General features: G+C 33.1%; 1 protein-coding gene across 4 annotated transcripts in view; it reads right to left on the bottom strand.

Annotated features, from left to right (window-relative positions):
- Positions 1-419: 419 nt before the first annotated feature.
- The window catches only part of LOC140051211 (glycine receptor subunit alpha-2-like), a 51,952-nt gene continuing 30,374 nt past the window's right edge, over positions 420-21,997 (bottom strand). For 3 of the 4 annotated variants that reach the window (XM_072096539.1, XM_072096618.1, XM_072096382.1), the window contains exons 3-11: positions 18,452-18,543; positions 16,440-16,507; positions 15,381-15,598; positions 10,707-10,789; positions 6,838-6,975; positions 6,247-6,476; positions 5,502-5,591; positions 3,815-3,859; positions 420-3,031 (exon numbers count right to left, since the gene is read on the bottom strand). In XM_072096539.1, coding sequence (XP_071952640.1) covers positions 2,771-3,031; positions 3,815-3,859; positions 5,502-5,591; positions 6,247-6,476; positions 6,838-6,975; positions 10,707-10,789; positions 15,381-15,598; positions 16,440-16,507; positions 18,452-18,543 — 1,225 coding nt within the window. In that variant the 3' untranslated portion in view covers positions 420-2,770. The remainder of the gene's footprint in view (positions 3,032-3,814; positions 3,860-5,501; positions 5,592-6,246; positions 6,477-6,837; positions 6,976-10,706; positions 10,790-15,380; positions 15,599-16,439; positions 16,508-18,451; positions 18,544-21,997) is intronic. The other variant, XM_072096460.1, reaches the window with a different exon arrangement.

Below are 21,997 nucleotides of genomic sequence, written 5' to 3'. Positions count from 1 at the left end.
TAATCCATCGCTTGTGATTGGTCTGATCACTTGCGTTGCTCTAAAGCTCTGCCTATACTACCTCAAACGTTATGTGCTTATTGTACACGATGATGTCATATCTCTACAGTACCATATCTGGGCATATCACTACCATATTTGATCACATAAAAAAAGACAGAGTTATATTCGTCGCATCCGAATGGGACACAAGCTTTAAAGCGAAGTGTAGATTTTTCTCTGAGCCAATCCGTTGTATATATTGTTAACCATCTGTTTTAGTGTTTATTCATGATAGTACTAGGCCTACTAAAAATAAAACGAAATAAGAAAAATTTGCGTTCTTTTGATCTCTTATCTTTTTATTGCGTATGATGCTATAAAACTATATGTATGTAGAACGACTTATTGGAGGGTAGGTTACAAATGGATTCTGACAGAAATATATTGCACAATATAACAAATCAAATATAACGTTATCAAACTATTTTTTTGTAGGCCAGGAAAACCCTTAGGCTAAGCAAATACGACACAGTATAAATGTAGGTGAAATATTTTCTCTTAGAAAAATCTTTATCATAATATAAGTTATTAAGTGTACCGTGTATATAATGCAAGTTAGATGCTTATCTTGAAGTCTAATTTATAGCCGTATAAAAAGCTCGTTTTATAACTAAACCTCTTTTTTCACTTAGCACTATATTGAATAGATTAAAACGATTGATGTCAGCCCAGACATTTAAACACAAACAAATGTTATGTGCCCATATAGACACGATGATGTCATATCACTACCATATTTGGCCACATCACACTTTTTTGATAGTGTAGACAGAGCTTTAGAGAAGCAAACTGGTAATCCGTGAAAAACAACCTTTCACATTGACACCAAGAAACTAGCCTTTTCACACACTATTCACACTAATCGTAAATATTGTATTTCTATATATTAAATATGTACAGTACATTTAAATGCAGTTTTCTACGGGTTTTTAAAAGGCAATACCTATACACACAGTAATAAATTATCCTGTATCAGTGTGAATACAAAGTATGCAGTATATATATATACTCTTATTAATCTTTTAACACTTTATTCAAAACGACAGAACACTCAACGTTTCTTGAGCCCAATTTCTCTCACTTTTCTAAAATATATTGCAAACAAAAATAGCATTGCAATTTTGTAATCGATCAACTGTATTAATAGACCTTTAGTTATAATAGACCCGATTTATACGCATAACGGAGACGTTAGTTTACTCATTGTACAATTAATTTCTATTTGAATTCATTAGCAGTAATATTATTCAGGACATTGTATCGTGTAAGCTTAATTTATAACCAACAAAATGTCTCCGTGAATTATGCATACGTTTTATAAACATGATTTGCTGTTTCTTTCTCCCACAAACTTCAGAATAAAAATTATACGACAGACGTCTTAAATTATAATACACACTGTCTTCCTTCAAAATAATCATATATTTTTAAAAATTGATCAATTGTATATAATTGTGTGGAAAATATTCGTATCCGTTTAACAATTTTCTAAACGCACTTCAATTCGATTTTGTTGGTCAAATCAAGAAATGTTTACCTAATAAGCTATCAAATAAATTTTATTTGTACATTATATCCTACGTTTATTATTATTATTTTTTTGGTTTTTATATATTTATTTTTTTTTACAAAATTTAACAGTGCACAAATATTGCAGTGTTTAAAACAACAATTGCGACAGCTTAAAAATTGCCAGCAATGTTATACCTGATTAGAGCCAACTTGGATCAACATGTCAGAAAACAACATTATTACATGAATTATGAATTCCTCCATTTATATTTAAATGTATTTAAGCATCATCGCCATTCACAGCATAACGTAATTAAATGCATACCTAGTTACGTATAACAAAAGCTACATAGTAGGCCTACGTTTAAAATTGTTATAGAAAAACATCATTTTTCAGCCAATCACAAAATCTATGATACCCTCAATTCACTACTCTTTAATGCATATTCTTTACTGATCATAAATCCAAGAGGGAAAACCTGGTGAAACACCTAGGCCTAATCGTAATAGGAATCTAATATTATGCTGTTTATGAAATGTAACAATTGCGGTACACATGAATTTATGTTGATAATAAAGTTTGTTATACAAAGAAATGTTTAGTCACTCGACGTTTCGATCAATAAACTTTGGTCGTCCTCAAGACCACGTGATTGAAGGTATTTTCTCACTCATGAGGACGATCAAATTTATAATCAATCGAAACGTCAAGAAACTCAACAGTTCTTTGTACAACAAACTTTATTATGAACATATATTCATCTTATTTCAGTAAATGTGTTACATCCATCGTGTGCTTTGATCTACGACAAATGTAGGCTAAATAAATCGATCATAAAAATAATATCTTCAATCAATGCTTCCATCTTCTCGTGCAACTAATGCTTGGTTACCACTAGGACGCAACGCAAGGACGTAAGCGCAACGCAAGTAAGTTGACCAATGACAAGTAAATGTTCGAATTATCCATCGATTGTGAATCACCTTGCGTTGCGTCTCTAGTGGGAAACAAGTATTAACCATAGGTTGCATCCTTTTCATAAATATCTTCCTCCGTAGGCCTACCTCTCGCGACCAAATACTGTACCGAAAAATGCGTTCTAGTCGGTTACGTTGCAAATTTCACTGCCCAAATTTTCTTCGAATAAAAATCAGTAAACCTTTGCGAACAGTGTCCTGTATATTCCAATGTAGGCTACAGTATGCCAGTTAACTTTTACGGACATTCTTTTGATAGATATGTGGGCCAGTATAGTAAGTTAAATATTACAAATAGGAGAGGAAATACTATTCTAGCGGAGTAATCTAAATTTCTAGCAGTAATGTGACGCATCCATCGGAAGCGTAAGTGTGGCTCGTTGATTTCGGTTTTGCTGCTCTTTGGTTCTTGGTTGTTGCTTATGGTTTGCTGACATGACTGAAGTTCGAAACTATTGGTGTTACCTTCTAGCATGCTGCCATTCTTGTTGAGATTTGTCTATAAAATTTTAATACAGAATATTATTTGAAGATATGTGTTGTGTTGTAGTTTAAGAAATTTCTTTACGAGATTTGAAACTTTGCGCATTTTTTTTTTATCCTGTGATACCCTCTAATCTATTTTAAACAAACCCCAAATGTTCTATGTTCCATCCATACGAGTGACTATTGTTTGGCGGCTGTATTGAATACCATGCCTATTGGCTCTTTACGAATTCTAATAACAACAACAAACGTGATATTCTTTATCATTTAAATCTTTATTTCATGCATTATATTTTTATTAAATGAAGAATAACACATTTATAATATTTACTGAAAACTGCCTTGCGCTGTTTCAACTTTTGGGTTAACATTTGGGTTAAAATCGCGCGGATAGTGCGAATCGTGTATAACATACAACTCCTATAGAGTAGGCCTACTACTCTCCTAGAGAAGTAACCAAACACCTGTTTGGTTCATGCATTTGGGATTCCGTAAATAATCGTAGGCATCCTATGAAATAGCCTATTATGGGTCTAATAGATTAACCATCGTGAGGATATAGTGAGGATGATTGACAATGATGAACATAGTCGACCACATTTTAAATCACGAAGGACCAGAACAATACGCATGCGTGGTTGGACAATGTGATGTGTGCAATGTGGTGTGTGATGTGCAATGGTCTTTCTCGAGTGCTTCTCTTAGAGACACTTACAGTGTACGTTTCCATAGGCACCTTTGTGTGAATAGACATTAATATTATATATTGTCAGTTTTTATTTACTTGCATATTTACCATCACGACTAGTTCTTCGTCGGGTTTCTCGTCTCGCTTGATTTCCTGTCATGATTTTAGTAATACGCAAATTTAATTCGGAATTTTCAATGGATTAAGTGTTTAATATCAAATGTGTATAGGCCTGGGCCTATCTAAGTCTAAGTAATATTAGGTAAAAGTTCAGTCATTTCACCACAAACGATTTTTATATTTGTTTTAACTCGCAGAATGACGATGTATGCGGTTTTAGTTTGTTTTCAGTTGGTAGTGGCGTGATAGTAAAGTGTCATATCTTTGTGCTCAATTGTTATATTATAATTATATTAATTAATATTTTATAAAATAAAGTAGTGAGGTAGATTATATATAACAACTTCAGCAAACTGTACTGTAACTAGTATTAAGAGCAGATTAAGTAACCAAGTCAAAGTAGACTAAACTCTAATAGCTGTAAAAATGAGTTGCAATTTGAGGCATCACTGGTTTTAAACAACTACAGGCCTAACAATTGTGTTAAAAAAATATCAATATATCTATGTGTACTAACGAAGTAGTAGTATATGAACGATTTACACTCTTCTTGTTGTAGTAACACAGTGTTAGTAGCAGTGTACTTAGTATGTAGTAGCAAAATCGCAGCAAACTATCAGCCTTAAGCCGATTTTCCACTTTGTTGGTCGAAAAGCTATTAGGCCTATACTATGGAATTCGTTACCGGAGGATGTAGTATCTTCAAGATCAACAAATCAATTTTAATCAGTTCTCGAACAGGCATGATCCAATTACCCTCTAAAATTTGCGCCATATTCGAGAGTTGATGTTATTTTCAAGAGTGGCTTATAGGCATAGCCTAGCCTGGAATCCGGACCCAGCAAATGCTGAGCTCCAAAACCAAGTAAGTGAACAAGTTAGCGCGATTCGAAAGCGCCAGCTTGTAGTTTTGTACACACATTCATGTTTCTATCTTCCAAATCACTCTTTACGCTTTCGATTTGCGAGAACAAAGTCGAAAATCGGCTTTTAGTGTAATGATTTAACTAGCATTTACGAGATGCCGTATATAATAATTAGTTACCGAATAAAAAAAATAATGAAAATGTTAAAAAAATTATATATAAAATCATCATATAATAAATCATAAATCATTTCATTCATCTGGATAATTATACATTCGTTTGCTTAATTAGATAATTATACAAAATTATTTGAATCAGTTATAGATAAGAAGATAGTTCTAATAGAACATTAGCTTCACAGACACATCCATCATTGTAGTTTAGAAAGCATTCGAATGATATCATTAATTTTATTAAAGTTTAGGATGTGTTTTTGAAACCCTAAGGAGGTGTAATAGATAATATAGATCGCCAGCATCCAGCTACCGATAGACAAATTATTTCAAACGAGATGCATAATGATGGAAAACCACGTCTGAATAATAATTATTTAAAAGAAAAAACAAGTCAGTTACACAGTTTGTCAATAACAGACAGAAAGTTGACGCATCGTTTCTCGTGCAAGCAAATCACATAGAAAAATTGACGTATCTTTTCGTGTAATTACAGGGAAATGATTTATGAATGATATTTTGTCTGTTATCACAAATATTGTTCAATGTTAAAGTTCATTGATCAATCCTCCTTTAAAATAATACATACTTTAAATCATGATTTTTTGCGTTTGTAGTATAAATTCCAATTCTTACCTCAACTACCAGAAAATAGTTTGCAAGTGCATATTCAAATAAGCAAAGGAAGACGAAGCATAAACACATTGCCATCCATATATCGATAGCCTGGAAAATAAACAAATGTTTTAATTTCAACATGAGGATGTTAGAGTTAGAGTACCATGAAAGCCTATTGTGGTATAATGGTTAGGACATCTACATATCAAGCAGATAGTTCGAATCTCGGTGGGAAAGCTTTTTCTTTAGCTTTCTTCCCACTTGGACGCAACGTAACAACGTACGCGCAACCGCAAGTGAGTTGACCAATTACAAGCGACAGTTTGAATGATCCATCGCGTCGTGATTGGTCAATTTACTTGCGATGCGGTTACGTCCTTGCGTTGCGTCCAAGTGGGAACCAATCCTTATTTTCACAGTTTAAACATTTTTTTACGCTTTTTTAAATTAATTCATTTTCATTATAATATTACCGTGCGCTTTAAAACGTTTGTGCCTGTAATTAAAATTACACTGCAGTAGACGCGTCACTATTACTGCACATTAGTTTGCTGCAGTGGTTACCACTAGAAACGTAACACAACGACGCAACGTAAGGGATTTGACCAATCACAAGCGATGAATTATTCGAACTGTCGCTTGTCATTGGTCAACTCGCTTGCGTTGCGTTTTTGTCCTAGTAGGAACCAAGCTTTGCAGCTGCAAGTAATAAACAAAAGAGTACTACGGTATTTGTCACATGTTTTCAAAATAAGTTACGTACCTTAGCGTACGTAACAGCGGGCAATGTCTCTTGTATACCAGCTGTCATCGTCGTAACGGTTAGTACCGTCGTGATGCCTAGTGCGACACGCGCTGGTGCGGCTCGGGCGTCTATCCAAAACGACAACCAGGATATTACCACAAGTAGCACACTGGGTATATATACTTGAAGCACGTATGACTGCATTTGACGACTGAGGTAAAAGTGTACTTTTGCGCAGCTAAAATTACCTACAGAAATAAAAGTGAGTATGATTATTGGCTTATAGAATTATACCATATAATATAACAATCAGTGGCTGGTTTAGAATTTAAAGGGTGGGGACGGGTATTCAATTCAGAGTTATTTTTAAATAGGTCTAATTTAATAGTAGGTCTATTTTGTAATCTTACCCTTCCGTCCCTGTCTAACAGTCCGATAAAAACTGTAGTTAGCCCGTTAAAGTTGTAGTTATGTTAATATTTTAGATTGTTTAAATTTTATTTTACGATCAGTCGAAATATTTAAAAAAATATATTAATAATATTTGAAGTACGTTTATTGTATATTTTTATTTTTACAGCATATGCTGTTAGCTATTTGCATATTCACCTGTTATAAATGTTTTGATACAGGAGTCATTTGTGGTTGCATTGTCTAGAATAAATCTAGGTATTGCCATGTTCGGCTCCATGTTAAGCGGATTGTCCTTTCTCCATCTAAACATAAGCTCTTTGGTGTTATAACCATCTGGAGAATAATAGTAATCGAATTGTAATGTTATGAATATCTAGGTCTTTGAAAGATTATATAATTAGTTGTTATTTGCCGCGTCGCCATTTTGTTTTTATGTCACCCGCATAATTTGAGAGAAATGAGTTACAAAGAGAGCAACATACGATACTTGGTCTTGATTCAATTGTTCATAAAACTAGATTAGTTTGAAAATAAAAAGTGTGATGTACTCAAATAGAGTAGGCCTAATGATATGCTTATTAAGGTAGTGGTATAACATCATCATGTTCATTATGGGCACATCACATTTTTTTTTTTCAAATCAAGTTGGTGTAGACTGAACTTAAGAAATGCAAATGTTGACGGAAAAAATGAAACGAAAGTACATAGACGTAACGCAAGCGTTTTTACAAATGACAGTTCGACTAATCCATCACCTGTGATTGGTTAAAGCACTTGCGTTGCGATTACGTCTTTGCATTGCGCACTTGTAGGAACCAAGCCTATACTTCAACACATAGATACTGATTTAGTAAATAAGGCCCACATATTTACCCAAATCTCTGCTGTATCCCATATAGCATTATACTAAGTATCATTATAATAATGCTGTAATACAGTGTTTCATGTGGCATACGTATCATATTAAGGTTAGGTCCTACAGTAGGCATCACATGTGATACTATATCAAAATATGCCTAAATGTATTAAATAGAATTGGCTTCACTATGAAAATGTATTGTTGCATTTTCAATTTCAATAGCTTGCGACTGCAGATGTTTTTAATGACAAGGTAATAAGAAATCATTTATTTAGCAGCATGTATTTAAATAAAGTAATTATTTTTAATGAATTGACAAAATGAGTTTTTTACGGTGGGCTATCGGTTTAAGTATACAAAAACACAAATTATAAGCGGTTTGGTATTGATGATCAAAGAGCAATATATAGATTGGGATTAATATCCTAATTTCATTTCGACCCTCTAAATAGAAATTAAAAACCCACATGATAAGACATCTGCCTAGATAACTATTGCGAAGCTTCATCTAATTATTAATTAAAATAATGAATGAACGAGGTTCATTTAGCACCCGATTCTCTGTCCGTATCCCGTATTCCCTAGGCCTAGACTAATTGTGTAATGCACTGTTTCATTATGTACCACATGTGGCGCATGTATGCTAGGTTACGGTATAGGCCTATGGCACAGGCGTCACATGCGATACATATGTGACAATGTATCACATAATGTCCCTATGATACTGTATACATAATAATATATTACTGATAATTGAAACACAACCCTAACTTTAGGTTATATTTTAAGCGCAAACTTTAAAACCGAACCATCAAAATAGTTTATTGACCGTCTGTCTTGAATTGATTATATCAAGATGTACTTTAGCTGAAATGTGATTACATTTGCGGAAATTAAAAAAAATCCAAGTTACTCCTAGACGATTATTTTGTATAGACTTTGTAGTGCCGCACTGAGCAGATGTTTGTAGAATAACAATTGGCATTAATGTATATTCATTTAATAGAATGAATAGCTTAGGCCTAATAATAGTAATAGATAAAAGTTTAATTGATGGGAACTACGTCAGATTTGTAATTTAAATCGATTTGAACGAATAATTGTGCACATTTTCCAAGTATCATATAGGCAATTTCTATAATAAATTATCACATATGTGTCACATATGATGTCTGTATCATGCATGGTCTATAATACTTGTCTCACATGTGATAAATATGTGTTATTGTATTACAGATTTTTCCTCTTTTGTTACTGAACAATTATAGGTACAGTAGGCTAACGTTACTGTGATTACCTTGGAAACATAACCAAAATAGATTTAATTTGAAAGGAAATCAACTCTATAAACAACCCCTTAAAATATAGTGAACCTCTCAGCGACGAGGTTGTAAAGTAAGTATCTGTATTATGGGCTTAAACGTACATAACAGACAGGCAGTATATAATAATAATTATGTTTAAACGAAAGTTATATGATTTTACTTGAAATCAGACCCGAGGCAAATGGCCGAGCGGTTAAGGCAGGGGTGCCGTTTACCGTAGGCCTACCTAAAGAGCCAACAACATCGGCAAAGGGTTCGAGCCCGACTCTCGCCTAGTTCTGGTGGTGGAACAAGTCTAACAGATAAGGACTATGAGCCGTAGATCCAGTGTACACATCTATTCATTATTCGAGAAGAGTAGGGGTTACCCCGATGAACTGTGGTTAAATAGCCTCTTTATTAGGGGGATTACCACCTATCTGATAGGACAGTGATTAATTTACTATTGGTAATCCTTGGCCACATTGCTTAAAGACATAAAATTAAAAAAAATTATAAATATAAACAATTATAACATGTATGTTTCCATTTTACATTTTTCACTTGATAGTGATTCATTTCGCTTCTTGGTTAACAAGAATCATTTGGATTTCGACATTTTATTTTGTATTTTGTTAGGCTTTTGTTCTTTTCTGACGAAATAAATGAAATCAAATCTTTATTGCACTCGGTGTTTATTGTGCTTTATTAATTGAAATAGATATTGGCTGACAAAGCTTTTTGTTAAAATTTGCGTTTTGCAGCAAAATAATTGCAATCGTAACCATTAACAAATTGTGCTCGTATAATCAATTTAATTGAAAACAGCAGTTAGAATTACGAATAATGAAATTGATATTTTTAAAATGAATTACCATCGATGGGACGTATTATTGTTGTTATACTAGACTGACCGCCGTTAGTTATTATTGTATATTTATCGTCGCTGTTTACAGGTGATATTAATGTAGCTGTGCTGCTGTATGCATATATAAAGACACGTTATTGATTGTGGCCAGAGGGAGGGACGTTATCTGCAACATTGTTAACATTAACAGAGAAACAGAAACACGATACAAATAATTAAGTCGAGCGGAGTGCACCGTTGCAAAACTTCTTATTTACATAGTATTTATTTACGTGGTTTATTGATTGTAACGTTGTTGTTCAACTTTATGTTACTATGACCTCTAAATCATTTAAAATGAAATAGGGGAGCTTTCGTTTTCCGACGACCGGTTACCAAAATACGTCATGTTAGTTCATTGTGCGCATGTCGGGATGTGTGTCTGCGCTCCTCACCTCGACACAGGGTTGATAGTTTCTAGGTCCAGGCGACGACCGGTGACGACACGTCGATTGACCTGATCTAGTTTGGTTGTCGATCATCGTAAATCGAAAGATTCCTATTATACCTATGCCTTCAACCTTTATAAATTATATTCCTCCATTTCATCGTTGTTGGCATCACCACCACCATCATCATCATCATCATCATCATCATTATTGTCGTCGTCGTCATCACCATCTTCATCATTATCATCATCATCATCATCATCATCGTCTTCGTCGTCACCATCTTTATCATCTTCTCTTATTATCGTTGTCATCATCATCATCATCGTCATCATCATCATCATCGTCGTCGTCGTCACCATCTTTATCATTCTCTTACTATCGTTGTCATCATCATCATCATCATCATCGTCGTCGTCGTCGTCGTCGTCGTCACCATCTTTATCATCATTCTCTTATTATCGTTGTTATCGTCATCGTCATCGTCATCGTCATCATCATCATCATTATCTATTATCGTCGTCAACACCATCATCGTTATTTTCATTAATAATGATAAATATAATACTCGATCTCTGTGTAAAATAGATGGTAATTGTACTTACAACTTTCTATATTCAACGAACATATTTGACAGTCCATGGGAAAGTGTTGTAACTCCATATCACATGCTAACGTCAGTGAAATCCTTCAAAATAATTTAATTTGTTGTCAAAATGTTTAAAAAATCAGGGATTTTGAATAAATTACAATGTTGCTGAATATCATTACAGTTAATAAGGTTTCAACCTGACCATTTCTTCACTTTTTATTTATTGATTAATTAGGCTACTAGGTTAATCTTCCTATCACATCAATGAATATTTACGAGATCTTAACAACGGATTCTGACAATGTTAAGGGTTGGGATATATATATAAACCTAACAAGACAAAAATATCGTCTTATGCACGATTGAATAAATAAGCACGTATGCATGTATACATATCTTTTTTTTCTTGTGACTAAAGCATTAGTAAACTATGTCACGTTTAAATTCTCTATCGTGGTAAAAGGCTTTATTCTCGGGCATTGTGCATTCAATTGTAGATGCCTTTTCCAATTTTGGAAACTAGACAATGAGGAAAACCGGAAAAGTGTAGTAAAATAATGAACGGTAATGAACGTAAGTGTCGCATTTTAGATACTTGGGCTCTCTGATGATAGAGCAGAAAGAGAGAGAGAAAAATATTTGGAGATAAAATTAGTATCAGAAAGATAGATAATTTGAGATGGATATTACGATGATAAATGACACAAAGAAAAATACATATTAGACATATTTTTTTGGAAGATAGGAGGAACTCTTGTTCAATAAGGGAAAAGGGGAATTTTGATATTGTTCACTAGAGTTCACTATTCTCTGACAATGGGAGAAAAAGATTAGCCACATTTAAATAACTTGGATGAATGGGCAGGTTGAACAAGAAGATATGCAAATTACTATTAAAGAGTGAGTAGCATCCCAGTATTTTCTACTTAATCACTTATCCCTCGCCCCGTGGGCCAAGGCAATAGGTATATATATTTTCTATTTTGCCGTGATCCGTGCTCACAGGACTTTTCAGAATAATTATTTATCCAAATCATTATATCATCTATATTTGTGTTTCATTCCCAGTCTCTCACACACACATAGAGCAAGTCTGACTGCAAAATAAGTATAAAAAAAGTATCGCATTACGTAAAGTAATGCACTCGATAAAAATGAAAAATAGTAATTTTGATGGTTGCAAAAAAGGATTGAAAGCTAACTCTATGCCAGCATGAATATTATACAAAATGCGATATAAATAATTATAGGTTAACGTTTTGAAACTGCCAGAAGGCAGAAAAGATGTTAAATTATTACGAAAGCAAATCGACCTGAAAAAATATTAGTATTCATTTTAAGGCATATTGCCAAGGATTGCAAATAGTGAATCGAATCACTTTCGTTATGGTGATGCAGTTGCGACAACAATCCAAGTTAGTTATTCAGAACCTTTGGATTGATACATATTAACCATCAAGTTCAAATATTAGTCCATTCAACATTGTCAATTCCATTGACAGCATTAGTTTACAATCTATAACCAAAACAACATAATAACATTTCAGTGAACCACTCCTCTCGCTGACAATTTTTACCGAATAACCATTTTGGCAAATATTGTACAGATCCGCTTAATTCAAGTTAAAGTATCTTATTGACGGAATTTATATGTCGGATGGAACCGAATATACATAGATACAACTTGAATTTTATTGTTTCTTATTTTTAGATCTGATGTTTCGCCAATAAATCATTCTTATTAATCCCTGGAGTATTTTTTAGTAGATCATCCTTAAGAGAACCACTTTCGGTAGTTTCACAAAGAAAGATGGAATTAACTTAAACTCTACGGATTGGAATGTTGTCGCTAAAATATAGAAATGTATAATAATGATATTTTATAATTTACATTAGCAATTAGTGCCGATTTACTGATGGTACTTTGGAGTAAACAACTTTTTTTTCTAAAGAAAATGGATTGCTCCAATTTAGCACGATTCCACAGTTTGACCAACGAAAGATTAAGTAAGATGTAGATTTCTTTTAAAGCCCCAATCTATATCAAAACTATGTTCTAACCATTGTACCCTAATATAGTGTGAATAGGATAAGAGTGTTGCCATAAACATGATGTATAATTTATGATATTGTATGTCTAATAATTCTACCGCGGTAGCGACTTTCATTAGGAGGGTTGCGTTAATATTAACACTTAGAACTTAGTACATCTTTCGAGACGAGTAGAGGGTTACCCCGGTGTATTAGTACACCACAGCCACTGATCGCCAACTGGGCCCTCTGGGAGACCAGTCTTTGACTGAAGAGGTAACCCAGTATAAAAATAAACTAACAAACAAACAAAACTGAAACATAATTAAATTCAAATTCTCAGATTGAAAGATAACTTTCAACTTATTTTTCAAAAGTTGTTTCTTATATTGTTTAAATTAAAAAAAAAACATTTTATACAACACCAAATGCAATACAAATACAACATTAAGTTGTTCTCAACTTTATTTAATTTTATTATCATTTTAGGAAGGAGGAAAAGTATATTATCGACATAATATTTTATATTTTCTTCTTTTAATTTCAATCTTGACGATGTGTGCTACAGAACTATATTTTTAAATAGAAGTTGAAGGTCAGTAAATAGTATCGTTTCTTCTAATATAAGTGGTTTGAAAAATACGAAATTAGACGAAATTAGTGCGTGATACAACATTCTCTGCGGGGTGTCGTAAACTCAGTATTTGTTTCTGAAAGAGCTTCTCTGGAGAGAAAAAATCAATCTAGTCAATAAGTTCAGCAAAGGACACATTTATGGAACCTTGTAATGCCAATGCAAATCATTTCGTTCTCTCGGTTGGTCTTTCAAAAACAATAATACGATTCCAATTATTGCAAAATGAAGATTCATTAGGCCAACAATTATTTTGAATGTCAGTTGCGTGCGAATAGTTTCTATGGATGCAGCCTAAGTACATGTTTGAGTAATCTAAATAAGTATGTAATGAGAGAAAAAAAAATGAATGTATATATATATATATATAATCATGATGATAATGATCATGTATAAGAAAATTAATATGTTACAACGATGTTTGGAAACAAAAAGGTTATTTAGCCCAAACGTCTTTGTATTCACTTTTTAAACTTCTTCTGTAAGTGTATTATAGAAAAATATAAAAAAATTAATGAAAAAGAAAGGTAAAACGGAATACCAATTTTAAAAAATGTTACTGAAGAAGTTTAACAAATTTGAATGACATTAGGAATTAACAAAAATGTGATGAATAATATGATTTTATGTGATGACATGAAAGATAATATGAATGTGAATAAAAGTGGTGTTTCCGCCACAAAAGAGAAAAAAAGTATGGAATAATCATCAATATGCATTAATGGATGAGTTATATTCAGAAAAAAATCATCATCATCATCATCATTATCAGAATATTAATACAACGCAAAATGTTATTACTTTCGTCAAACTTGTATAGTATATTTAGATGTTTTTCTTTTTTACCCCTGCACCGAAAATTTAAAACAATTTTTCAATTTATTCACAATTCACAAATTCAATTTACAATTTACAACAACACCCAACAGTACACCAAAAAAGAAGCGAGTTCTTGTCAGTTTGGTGACTATTATTTAAAGACATCTACATATACATACATACAACATAAAACAAAAATTATGTAAAAAAAAAAAACATTGGTCGCCCACGACCGGTCAGCACCTCCGGTGGGGTACTATCATGTTGGGAGACGGGGAAAATGTTCCTCTACTTTAATAGTGACCACCCCAGGTGAGGTATAAAAGGACAAAAAACAGGATGAACCCTGTTTGTCCCCCGGAAGCACTATGCCGATCGTGAGCGACTCAGTAGGCATATAATAGACCTAATGTTTTTGTTTATTTTCTCCTCCTTTTTTAGACTTTTTTTAGTCTTTTATTATTCTTTTTTTTTATTCATATCTGTGTGCTATTAGTATGCGTTGATTGGTGGTGGTTTAAGATATGATAATAATTCAATTCAATTCAATCTTTTATTTCGGAAACTCTGGTACATAGAAAGTAAAAAATTAGGCCTACATATAAATGAAATAAAATAAACAAGACTAATTACTACTACTCATCTCAGGATGACATTCCACCTGGAGAGCATCTTCCACTTAACTAAGACGTTGCTTATAATCGTTGAGATTAAAATATTTTTGCTTGCATTAAATCTACACATCAGGCCATATAGGCCTATTGATTTTCTTAACAATTCATAAAAAGAAGGAATTCTACATTCCGTAAACATGAGGCTGGCACTGCAATGTCGAGGCCTTTGCAACAACATTCTTAAACCATTATTGTAGCATACATGGAGAGATCGCAAGGTACCTTGATTATAGTTGCACCATAATGTAGCACAATACATATTTACACAATATGTTCTAAATAAAACACATTTCACATTGAAAGAACATATACTAACTTTTCTGACCAAGGAGTTAATCAACTTAGTGGTACAGAAAGCGACGATCTAGGTCCACGCATATATTTGGTTGGTCGCCTGAATCTGTGAGAAAGCAAATCCCAGTGTACCCGTGAATTAACGTGACGTAACTATAGTTTCTGGGAGATAGATAGTCGAAAATCGAAGTTGTGGAATAGTAATTGAAGGAGAATAAATAACGTTTAGGCCTACCTCATACTAAGCATAACGTGTCCAGTCGGCTTAATCCAAATGACTCTATTCGAGATTGTTGCATCGTGTAATCGAGAGTTCTTCTCGCGTGGAAAGAAAACGTCCGGTACCCACACCTTAGACGCATCATCTCCCTTCATTGTAATCTCATCTGTATCGTTAAACTCCAGCCTAGGATCATGCCATTCTTGCCGAAAGAACATTGTTATTACGTAATCCTTCAAGTAATAATAAACATTTTTTATTTGAAGCTAATTCTTATGTTTTCTCTAACTGTTTGGGCGATTTAGTCGTCTCCTAAAATGTTGTGCATAGGATGGGATGTTAAGAACAAGTTTATGTATCACTATCATAAAGGTTTTAATATGTCCCTTTTTTAACCATGTGTCACGGTTATTACCTCTATGGTACATACCCATAATGTTATGTTTCTGAGCGTGCCCAGTACGACTTTTCGAATCGACGGCTACGTATAGTTGAGGGGCGCGTCGTGAGAACTGTAGTTAATTGCTTTTATAGAATACGCATAACCAAAATGTTAATACGGAGTGTTCCCAAAACAATTAAGTATATACACATTGCTGGTCATCGCATATCACACGAATAATACACGCGGTTTTCACACGAATACTACACGTTTAAAGCCTATGTATTATTATACATATTGAAATTAGGGTAAATATTGAACGATATAATTCACCAAATTATTTATAACAAGAAGAATCCCGTTAACATTTACTATAATTTGATTCATTCCGAAAAATGTAATTTTCAATATTATTAAAGAAATTATAAAAATGAATTATGTATGAAAGTAAAATGCCCAGATTAAATGAATTGTAAATCATTCATGTGATTTTAACGATGGGTACTTAAATATTAATTTATTAAACATTCATAAACGGATTATAATCGGAATAGAAATAATCTCATTCTAACGCCGTTAGCCATAATGAATGATTTATGTTATTAGATACATACATTAAAAACTAATTTTCTAAATATTTTATTGCTCAACCATTTGATTTAATATGAAACATAATTGTTTTTTAAGCTTACCATTGTCGATTCTTTTATTGAGCTTAAACTCTCGACATGCGCACTGAGTGTTACAGTAATCGGTGGTCCTGAAAGAAATTAATTTAATTACCGTATTATTATTTTCAATAAGAATTCTATTAATAAATACAAACATCACGTGCGTGCAAATCATTTATTATTTTTATTAATACAATAATAATAAAATGTTACCGTGTGCGTGGAAATATTCATTCATTCATTCATTTATTTATTTACACAAAGCAAAATTCAAAATATGTTAACAAAATATGAATCAAACTAATAGTTAATGCCTTGTATCTGGAGAAACTCGTATAATAAGCTCAGAGAGCTTTAAGACAGGTTCCACCAGGAAAAAAGTTTTTATAAAAAATTCGGATCAAATGTTCATAGACAGAGACAAACAGGGTAACAGACGGTACATACACAACGCAAGAGACTAAGTATGGACGAAGACAAGACAAACAAATAAATAAGGGTAAAAGAGGTGTTTGAAATAGGTCAAATTTGGGTGAAATATTAAGTTGGTTTGTATTTTGATGTTAGGTATTTGTTGTATTTTGATTTAAATGTGATGAAACTATGATCAAATAAAGACTTGTTAAGGGAGTTCCATAGTAAGGGGCCTGTGATTGATATCATGATGTACCGTGATATTCACTTCGCACTAGAGACGCAACGCAAGGACGTACGCGCAACGCATGCGAGTTGACCAATAACAAGCCACTTTTTGAATAATCCATGAAATGATTGGTCAAATCACTTACGTTGCGTTACGTCCTTGCGTTGCGTCGCTAGTGGGAACCAAGCTTTATATGTACGTGCGCGTTACATTCTTATATAATAACACATCTATGTAAGCGCGCGGCAACATTCTGATATCATTATAAACTGCATGTTATCTCTGTGGGTGTCTGAGAAAATAACCATCATATCAATGTATTAATGACGTAGGTCTTCTCTCCACACTTACAATGATAAGAATATATTTAATAGAAAATATTGTACTATTTCATTAATAAAACCGCTTCATTTGATGGAGATATTGTGTTACGCTCACAAGGGATCAATTGTACTCCACGTCGCCGTGGTAAACTATAATATCATAATTAAATCTTATTCACTGTCTATAAGGCGAAATTGATAACGAACTCGTTCTAGAAGCTGTAATCAGTTTTCTCTCTTCTGCAAATTCCTTAAGCGTCTTCATATTATTATATTTTAAATTGTAAAAAGTGTGTTTGTTTGTTTTTATTTCGAATCCATACATCATACACATATCATACATAACAACAGTCAAATAACAAGGAATAAAGGAGAAACATATGATGATGAATCAGGACAACCAAATTAATTAATCTGGTGTTAGAACAAGTTTTCATATTATTATATTTTAAATTGTAAAAAGTGTGTTTGTTTGTTTTTATTTCGAATACATACATCATACACATATCATACATAACAACAGTCAAATGACAAGGAATAAAGGAGAAACATATGATGATGAATTCAGGACAACCAAATTAATTAATCTGGTGTTAGAACAAGTTTTCATATTATTATATTTTAAATTGTAAAAAGTGTGTTTGTTTGTTTTTATTTCGAATCCATACATCATACACATATCATACATAACAACAGTCAAATGACAAGGAATAAAGGAGAAACATATGATGATGAATTCAGGACAACCAAATTAATTAATCTGGTGTTAGAACAAGTCTTCTTTGATAAGGACTATAAACTGTAGGTTCAGTGTACACATCTAACTCAATGTGTACTTTAAAGAACCTAGTACATCGTTCGAGACGAGTAGGGGGTACCCCGGTGTACTAGTACATCACAGGCACTGGGCTCTCTGGGAGGTTACTCAGTATAAATAAATAACAATTTCCAATTTAAATCTTTAAAAACGAATTAGATTCCAGTAAGGTCGTATTGTCCGAGCATACGAACTTACATTGTCCGAGTTGACCGACGTGGTTCAGTATTTTACTTTTTACAATACTTACCTTTTATATAAGGCCTAAGTCGAGCGTCGTGATTTTCCAATAAATCGTCTAATATATCAGATGTTGCACTAGTTAAATTATTTGCGATGGATCTGCAGAAGACAAAAATATTTTCGAAAAATAGATCATCCGAGCTTGTGATTACTCAACTCACATGAACTGTCGTTTGTGATTGGTCAACTCATTTAAACTGTCGCTTGTGATTGGTCAACTCACTTGTGTGAGAACCAAGTTTTACGTTACATTAATAGTAATCATAAGACGTTATAAATGTCGTGCATACTACGTGTAAAATTGATCTTAAGGACATTTTCCCACATAAATATGACCCTATATTACTTCTAAAAGCGACACTATGTAGAAATATTGTATTGTATAGTATAAAACTAAAATTATTTTGCAGTGATTTATCGTATAAATAAAAGTGAAACTAAAGATTTTGAAAGGTCATAGAAATATTTAAAAAGTGTATTATATTTGAATATTAGTAGAAATTTATTACATTTTAAAGCTGAAATAAGAAACATTATAATTAAATTCTAAATAATTAAGATGAAGATATTATATAGAAATAGTTTCTCAGAATAGAATAAATAAACAGATTTAGGGTAATTATTTTAATAATTACCCTAAATCTGGTAAAGGCGGGAATGGCATCTCATACCAACCAAAGTTGGTATGAGATGCCATTCCCGCCTTTAGTGAAAGTACAGGTGGATTTTATATTATAACAATCTATGTTAATCATAACAAACTAGTTTGGTTATGTCCTGGTGGTATTATAGTATGTGCAATAGTCAACAGAAACTAAAGGCAAATTACCGTAGATTTATTTGATAATTAAGATAATTGCAAGGTAATCACTTTCTAGAAATGCAATAAATGGCCAGATTGATTCCACTCACCAAACTAGTGAACGTAAGTCCAGGTAGATTTAATAGTATGTTTATTTATGTTAATCATGTTAGTTTGGTTATGTCCTGGTGGTATCAGAAAACTAAGATAGGTAATCACTTTCTCAAGATATACAGAGCCAGATCAAGAGTAAGTATTGATGTTAGTGAAAGTCCAGTTAGATTTAATATTATGCAAAATATGCTAATCCTGTTGACCTAGTTTGAATATTTCCTGGCGGTATTATAAGTTACAATAGTATGATAGTCATCATCAAAGACTAAATGAGAAGAAGAATACAAATTAGTTTTATATTTAATTAATTGAAATATAACCAGGTAATCACTTTTTCAAAATGTGTCTATCTATAGTGCTAGTATGGGACGCCATTTCCGCCACTAGTGATAGTTTAGTTACAATGTCAGGATAGAATAACCAGATTGAGGGTAGTCAATAAGTTAGTATGAGATTGCTATTTACGCCATTGGTGAAAGTAAGTCGAAGTGGATTTTGATATGCAAATATATGTTAATTTTGTTGACCTAGAATTACTAATTTATGTATCTAAACAATTTTCGTTTGGCATCATTGAAAATTAAAACAAATGTTTTATCTTTAAATAAACAGTATATAACTACACGCATGCTTGCTGTAACAAAATTGCAATTCACACCAAATGAACGCCGGTTTGTATCCAAAGTGGCTGTACTGTTTTACCCTGATCTTATAAATATTAACCTTTAAAATATTGTTTATGATAAAATTGTGACAAACAGATGTATCACATGCATTTACTTTATAAAGCTTGTTTCCCACTAGCGACGCAATGTGACGTAACCTACGCAACGTAAGAACATTCCCTTCTATTGTGTTTGCCCCCGCCTGCGTGAAATCAAACTTGCGATGATTGGAAGGGCATTTGCTTACGTTGCGTAGATTGCGTTACGTTGCGTCGCTAGTGGGAACTACGCTTTAATAGTACGATCCGTACGAATCAATTGCAACTTCACAAAAAGATTTCGCACAGAAAATACATTTCTATAGGCTAGTTTGTATTTCAACACACTCTCGTCTCTCATCTCATACCGTGGCATATGTTTCCTTTATTATTCATAAACTTTGTAATATAGCATATTGGAATATTTAATTAAAAATTCCGTAATAAAAAAATATGTAAACATAATAAAAACAGTTCAAGGCCAAATGTTCATGTTATTAATATTTGTCAGCTGTTCCATATAAAATAGAATTTCAATCATAGTTAATTGTAAAGTGGAAGGAGCACCGTATTCTACTGATATTGTTATCAGTGCCAGTGTCAAGTACCTTATCAAAGCTCTCTTAAGCTTGGTTCCCACAAGCGACGCAACGTTAACGCAGCCTACGCAACGTAAAGCGTGGTTCCCACTAGCGACGTAACACAAGGACGTAACGCAACGCAAGTGAATTGACCAATCACAAGCGATGGCTTATTCGCTTGTGATTACTAACTGTCTATAACTTCGCTTGTCGTTGGTTAAAACGCTTGCGTTGCGTTTACGTCCTTGCGTTGCGTCCAAGTGGAAACCAAGCTTTAAGAAAATGCCCTTCCGATAATTGAGTTTGCCCCCGCCTTCGTGAAATCAAACCTTGTGATTAGGCAATACAGAACTTTGCGTCGACATGTCGCTCTGCGTTTCGTTGCGCCGCTAGTGGGAACCACGCTTTATCAAAGTTCTCTTAATAGTAACTACTTAAATTGTTTTAATTAATTCCATTTTGTCAATGTCTGGTCTATTGGTCAATTCCCTTGATGATGCTGTATGTATTGGGTTGACCAACTGTGTTTAGACCATGCCTGTCTTTCCATGCCTTTTTTTAAAAATCTGTTTAAATAAGTACAAATAACTAGCGTTTGTGAGAACTTATATCTGTGTTTAAGTAGACAAGTAATAGACCTACATAACGTGTCAGTTATTCATAGTTTTGATAGATTTTTATTCTTAGTAGGTTTTTTCATTTGCGTTTTTTGTTATTAATGAATAAGGCTATAAATAAGAGCTTGTCAATTTATTAGAGATAATTTGATTATTTTAATGACAAATTTCATTAGTACGCTCCTGAAACCAAATAAAAAAAGTGTTACTTTCACGTCTGGGATTTGAATTTTTATGAGGACTTTACCATAGTATTAGTTAGGCATAGGCATAGTAGGTTATTGCAACGTTGCCATTATTTAAATGTCCAGTTGGCGTACGTTTACACACACCTCGGAATGCTTGATGAATTCGAATATGATTCTTTTATGAGTTTGATTCTGCAAGAATCCATGCTGTCAAGATGCGTCAGCTTTTGTGCGTGAGGATAAAGGGCTAAGCATTGTTTACTCCAGCAAACTTTTGTTACAAACTCTGCTACGGTTTTTAGACGGTTGTGCCTATAGACGCTATCCATTATGTACCAAAAACATAGTTTTCATTATGTAAGGCGTCGTTCTGTTGTTCATGGCGGCCCTAATTATTTTATGGAACAAACTCTCGGATAATCTTAAAAGCATATAAACAAGATAAATCTCCGCTGTTGATGAAAGTTCTACTACACACTAGTAACGCAACCTTCTCCGTTATAAGAGATCTCAACAATTACAGGTTAAAATGTAGTATTCATCTAATG

The sequence above is a fragment of the Antedon mediterranea genome, chromosome 1, assembly GCF_964355755.1.
Source record: "Antedon mediterranea chromosome 1, ecAntMedi1.1, whole genome shotgun sequence".
NCBI lineage: Eukaryota > Metazoa > Echinodermata > Crinoidea > Comatulida > Antedonidae > Antedon > Antedon mediterranea.
This window is presented reverse-complemented; position numbering and strand designations above follow the sequence as displayed.